General features: G+C 43.2%; 1 protein-coding gene across 1 annotated transcript; it reads right to left on the bottom strand.

Annotated features, from left to right (window-relative positions):
* Positions 1–2,802: 2,802 nt before the first annotated feature.
* On the bottom strand, positions 2,803–5,723 carry LOC133889016 (homeobox-leucine zipper protein HOX3). Its single transcript, XM_062329448.1, has 4 exons — positions 5,594–5,723; positions 5,225–5,460; positions 4,427–4,506; positions 2,803–3,274 (listed from the first exon to the last, which is right to left on the bottom strand). Exons 1-4 carry the CDS (start codon positions 5,664–5,666, stop codon positions 2,992–2,994), a joined length of 672 nt encoding a protein of 223 aa, XP_062185432.1. The 5' UTR covers positions 5,667–5,723; the 3' UTR covers positions 2,803–2,991.
* Positions 5,724–6,613: the final 890 nt, after the last annotated feature.

The raw sequence follows: 6,613 nt of genomic DNA, 5'->3' as shown, positions 1-6,613 counted from the left end.
GAGTCACCTTACTCTTCCCCGACTCGTACCGAATCTCGAGACAAGATTCTTTTAAGGGGGAGGTTTCTCACGTCCTAAAACTGTAATCAAGTAATTAAGTCTAATTATGCGTCATTAGCACCATAATTAGTTTTGAGTCAATTTATTTTGGAATGCTAGTGCAGTTCATTTAAAGTCACTCAAATGAGAGAAAGAAAATTGGGAAAGAAAAGAATATAATTCGCAGTTAAAATGGACTCCTTTCTCTAACATGTGGGGCCCACATGTGGGCCAACCACTCCTCTATCTCTCCCTCACTCTCCCACCTGCCCCCTCACCTGTGCTGCCTCTCCCTTACGGTAGCAAGGTAGTAGCTCCTCTCTCCCCTCTCAAGCTCTCTCACTCCTTTCTCAGATTTCTCCCTCTAGAAGCGAAGCCGAGGTACGCATGTGGTATCAACGTGATCACTAGCTCCTAAGCTACGCATCCCTCCAAATTGTTTGATCATTCCTAAAGGATTCAACTCGGTTTTGACAATTCTTGGTGTTTTGGTTGAAGCACGAGGAACACTAGATTTCTTCATCTCCCAGATGGATTCCTCCGTTTCCTTCATCACCCGACGATCACCAACCACCACAAGCATCGTAGGTAAGTCTCTTAGGCTTTTCCTTACGAGAATGCGTGATTTGGTTGGTCGATTTTAAGTTAGAGTGAAGTTCTAGGGTTCTTGAGCTTTGGAGCAAAATGTGAATTTAGATGAGATTTGAGATAGTAATCGAATGTGCTAGGTTGGTGAGTAAGTTCTGTACTCTATGAATGATCTCAAACATGTCTCTCTTCGCTTTGGAGAAGCTCGCAAAATTAAATCAGTCATTTTCTCTGCAAAGAAATGCCTTCTGCAGAACTGCAGAGACTCCGCAGTTCGGAGATTTCACAAAAATTCGCGGAGACTCCGCAGTTGCTGTTTATCCGGCTTTTCTTTTGTGCTGATAGCTTGTGAAATTCATAATAAATCCTCTGTAGCTTCAAAAATTATGAAACTAATTTTGTTGGTTTCATAATAACTTCCTCTACCTATTAAAAATATCCCCAGCCATGAAATAGTAAATTAACTTTCTAAGATAAATTAATTAGGTTAAGACTTCATTAATTCACCGTTAATTCTTTACAAGTCCAAAATTTATAAATCCAATTTTGCTAGTCCTCTTATGACATGTTATAGCTAGGAAAAATATTCATGCATTATAAATCCTACTTTTTATGATCCGTGCTTACTACATGTTGCATATGGGAACGATAAGTAGATTACCTTTATAGCTGTGGCTTTTTGGGTATGCAGGTCAATGGTGTCAGCATGAGGCCGGTTGGGGTATCCAGTTTGCTCTGGGAATAATTCTGGATGACCCCCGTACCTATCGATGTATGTTTAAATGGTCGTGTATAGTTGTTTGCATATGTTTATGTCAAATTTCGCTTTCGCATGTAAATTTACTTAACATTGTAGCTGTTTTCTTGGTAAAATCCAAATGCATAATCCTTGGAGTTGGGTTATTTATAAGTGCCCACTATGGATTAAATCTTGCGAGTACCTTTGTACTCAGCTGCTCTACAAGTTTTGCAGGTGAGGAGAAGTTTATTTTTGGCTACTTTGCGCCTGTCGAGGGTGGTGACGGGCATGAGTAGTGCATCCTACTCTGAAGTCATGCTTTTTGTGATGGAGCCTAAGTGCATATGGATTTATCCTCCTTTTATTGTATAGTTTTTAGTATTTCACTGCGTAGTTTCTTTTGTTGGTTAGAAGTTGAGTCGGTTTTTGTCTCATACTAGCTCTCTTTTGCTGTAAATTATAATAACTTGGTAAATGTTTAAGAACTTATAATTTGATGTTAATTACTCACTCTTTATTAAGCTGTGTTGTGATGTTAAATGTTGAAAAGTCATGTGTTCCGATTTTATGCATAAAACACGTGCCGAGACTACCAGAACGGTATTCTGATTAATCATTGAAGTCATGACTAGATAAATGATCGATTTAGTGATTAATTAGAATATTGTTTGTACAATTTCTTACAATAAAATTATATGTATCCACTGAATCAGATTAAGAAAAATTTAGATAACCAAACACGCCTTAAAATAAATGCATGAGATGAGATGATGAGACATGAGGAAATTTTCTCAGGTTAGGTGGTTGCACTTTTGCACCAAACAGCCTATTTGCACAGGAAATTTTCACGTCATTAGCAACAGTCTCTACTATATAAAATATAAGTCAGTTGTTACATCATCTTTTCCTTTACCCTCATCCATCTAATAAAACCCTTCAAATTTAAATAATTTACTCAGTTTTATTATTCACTCTCTTCCTTCAACCTCCTTTCCTATTACCGGCTACGAATATAAACACATTTTACTAATATAAATAAATAAAAAAATTAGAAGAAAAATTAAATATATCATTTCTGACGTATTCGTTCGGCGACATTACTATAACATATTAAGTTAGTATTTAATATTATATTATATCTAATATTTATATTTTTACAATAACTTACGAGTCCTTAACTAGTAAAATAAAAACCCAAATGGAACCTCGTCTCTGGAAAAGAGAGGGAATCGGTGCTTCCCGTTGTTGGGCCCTGGCCGAATGCAGATGCAGCACATCAATCGCCTACTGCACTGTTAGGCCGGTTTGTAACTTGTAGCCGAAAGAAGCAAATGCAGCTCCGTCGCAGGATCCGCAAGGCCCAAAAAGGTGGGCCAGCAAGCGTAGAAATAGTTGATATCTCAAATTAAACAACCAAACAGATAGAAGCAGCCCATCAGATATCTGCTACACGACGATCCCTCGAGAGCCGACGCAAACAGGCATCAGATTACATAACTTTCGCCCATGCATGGCACAGGGAGACGCCACGCTTTCTCAAGCTGTTCGTCCACCAATTTACACAGCATTTTACCGACCGATCGCACTACATTGCCAATAGCCCGTCAAGATTTCCACCCTGATCCCTAGAACGCCGCGGAGGGGCGGCGCGGGTGGAACGGGGACGCTGCTGGCGGGCGGGCGGCGGGGGCGCCCGTGGCCGCGGTGATGCGCTCGCAGCGCGGGCACATGGTGAGCGCGGACGCCGGGAGCGGCTGCCGGGTGTGCGGGGAGATCATCGTGGGCGGGGCCACACGCATCGCGCGCAGCTCCTCCACCTCCCGCTGGAGGCGCCGGTTCTCCTCGGTCAGCGAGCCGAAGCAGCGCTTCAGGTACTCGCACTCCATCTCCGTCTGCTTCAGCTTGGTCCTGCAGCAACGCCCATGCATGCAGTCTTCAGGTTACATACACGTGCCGTGAAAATCAGCAGGAAGAAACAAAAAACTGAATCAACAAGTAGTGAGTCATTCGCAAACGGATCACAACTCGCTGAAGCTCACTGTCACATGTTTAATCACGAGTTCATGACACGATTGTTAAGAGTAAGCTCTGTTTCCTGACACGACACGTCCCTGAAGGCTAGTAGAAGTTTCTACTGACATAGTGGAGTATTATATGAAGTTTGCAGTAGCGTCAAGTCGAGTACTATATAGGCGACTTAATTTGACCTTAGGTCCCCATTCCGAGACCATTATCACTCTCGACTAAGAGTGGAGGCCAATGACTGAGTAGAGTTAAGATGGATTAGAATTTCAGTTACTTCGTCCTCACGAGGCTTGCTGAGCCAACCGATAGCCGTTTCCTTGCTCATAGCTAGCACGTGCCGATTAGTCCACGTGCCCGTACTTTTGGGCAATCAAATCAACCTTTTGAGTGTCTAGACAATCTGATTCTACGAGTCTTATGGAGAGTAATCTAGCTATTCTCCATCAAGTTGAAGCTGCCGTGCTTTATTGGGCTAGAGAATCTAGCGAACTGTTGTTGCCCCACATCTGTGATACAGTACAAGTTTCAAGATGGATACCTAATGATCCTTGTCACCTTAACTGAGGGAAGGGTCCATGATTTTGTTGGAAGGAAGTGGGCTCGTCGTAGCATTATACTATCAGTATAACATTCGTATAGGAGCAGATTCCAATGCGAACTTTGAATACAACATAGAGGGGGTTGTGTTCAAGATTTGTCATTTAGCATGGACAGATGGCTGCAACTCAAGTTTTGCATCTAGCCTTTGATATAATTTGGCTTTTAACTACCAAACAGTTGTTTGACCATCAAAATTTTCTATGAGAGCTGTGATAAAATTTGGCTTTCAACAACTAAATGGCCCCTTGTGAAGTATCCATATGAAAAACATATATAGCTCCCGCGCACAGTACCGTCGTGATGCATGTTCATAAATAACCAGATGCTAATATGCTACGGTAACTGGGTACTGACAAGCCATACGTATATTGCAGATAATCGATATATATGGAAGGGTCAAGAAGGGAAGGGATGTTTAATAGAGTACGTACGTACCTTGCCCTGCGGTTCTGGAACCAGACCTCCACCTGCCTGGGCCGCAGCTTGAGCTTGACAGCCAGGGCCTCCTTTTGCTTCTGCAAACGTCGCATTTTCCAACGCATTAAATTGCTTTGCCATTGCACAGGCCTTCATACTATAGTAGCGGCATCAGTATGACAGTATACTCTACTACACCATATTGCAATGGCATGGCAGGAGAGTGAATTGGAGCAGCAACACTCCTGCTAGTCAAAGCCTAGCTAGTATTAACTGCTTTTCCTGGCACTGGCCGGGTTCGTGTTCGTTCTACTGTATTTACAGTACCACTGCATAAGAACACAGGTATAACTAGTGCACTCCGTAGATTTCAATTTCTGGTGTACGAATATGCAGCATGTACCACAAGACGCAATCAGAAATGTGAGAAAGCTATCGATACATCCGTCTGCTTCATTACTATTCCTAACGCTGCTCACACCACCAAGGCACCAAGTACAGGAAGTAGTCCTCCACATCTTGATTCTCCCCATGCATGGACCATATATATCATCAAACGCCATTAAATGATCAACGGTTATGCGAATCCATTCTCAGAATCGATCCGCCGCGAGATTCTTGCGGAGGTACATGTGGACTACTGCTACACTACTACGACACGTAGAGATGTAGAGATGTAGTAGGTGCCAATCTTTTTTTGCAGCAGTGAAGACACATGCCGGTGGCAAGACACAGGAAACTAGCTAGCAAGATTCATGGGCGCAGTGGAGTAAGAGAGTGGACAGGTGCAGTATTGCTGGATCTGCTAGCACTGACCGGTGTGAGGGTGTGGTTGAGGCGGAAGCTCTCCTCCAGGAGGCGGGACTGCTCCTTGGACAGGCGGAGCTTCTTGGGGCGGTGCGGTCCGCCGGCGCCGGCGCCGCGCTCCTCCTCGTCCTCTTCCACGCTGCCCATCGGGAACTCCTCCTCCTCGCCGCCGCTCGCCGGCTGGTTAATGTCCAGGTCCCTCATGTTGTTCCCGTTGCCGTTGCTGTTGTTGCATCCAAACCCCTCTGCCAAACAACAGAAATATTAGCTCTTGTAAAATGTGTACCCCGCCAAAGATGGTAGCTAGAGGAAGAATGCTGTTCCTTGTGCTCTTCGCTTCTTCGAGAAGCTAGCAGGTGATAGATATGCTGAGCTTACCTGAGCCAGAGGAGGAGCTGAGGCCTGGGACAGCCATGGTGAGCTCTAGGCCTGAAGGGGAAGTGGCCCCCATCACTCGCCAATGCAAGCACGAGAGCAAGAAAAGGGGAGAAGGGGAGCAAGCAAAGACAAACACAGATTGGAAAGGAGGAGAAGCCTGGGGAGGCGTTATATAGGGGCCGGGCAGAGAGGAATGGATACGTTGGAACTTTTAACAGTGGCAGTACCAATGGATAAAAATAATAATGTTGGAAAACAAAATGTGGAAGTAATACTGCTAGCAGGTGTAATGTACTTTGTCTGCCGAGAAATTATTAGGTTCACACTGTTGGAGCTATGATGTGGATTTCTTGTTCTTTGACTAAGATTACAACACATTGGGAATGGTTGATCCTTGATTGTATTTGATGATTTTATTTGTTAGCAACGATTATGCACGAAGAGGGTTATTTGGTAATGATGGTTTTTTTACTCCCCTCTAGTCAAATTGAGTGCCTCACAGTTGCTTATAGTCTTATATTGACTAATCGGATTTTGTGTGGTACCATTAGCGGTACTCCCTCCTACCACAACCACAAATTCATGACGTTTTAGAGTTAAGTATAAAAACTTAAGAGGTACTCCAGGTGACATGGTCATCTTGCTCTTAATTAATAGCATCTAAATTGCACATTGATGTTGCTAAAACACACACGCACTCTCTCTCATTTCTCCCATGGGCCACTGGACTATTAATTATAGGTAGGTGGGTTGAACTAGGAAATGAGAAACGAAATCAGTTAACGATAGAACTAAGAAAAAGTAAGACCGGAACAAATGATGTAAAGTATCTTATATGTATTTTCAGTGCCATAATTAACTTTACATTTTTAGTGTAATCGGATTCAGAACGTATCAAAACTACTAAAATGGAAGGAAAATGAGACATGGTCATATCGGACTCTCTATAGTTCGAGACCCATAAGTGCGGGTTATTTCATTACGATGATGTGAGCTTCCTTCCTTCCTTCCAAAATGCCA

This window comes from Phragmites australis, chromosome 1, assembly GCF_958298935.1.
Source record: "Phragmites australis chromosome 1, lpPhrAust1.1, whole genome shotgun sequence".
Lineage (NCBI taxonomy): Eukaryota > Viridiplantae > Streptophyta > Magnoliopsida > Poales > Poaceae > Phragmites > Phragmites australis.
Note: the sequence above shows the minus strand (reverse complement) of the source record. Positions and strands in the feature narration are given on the sequence as shown.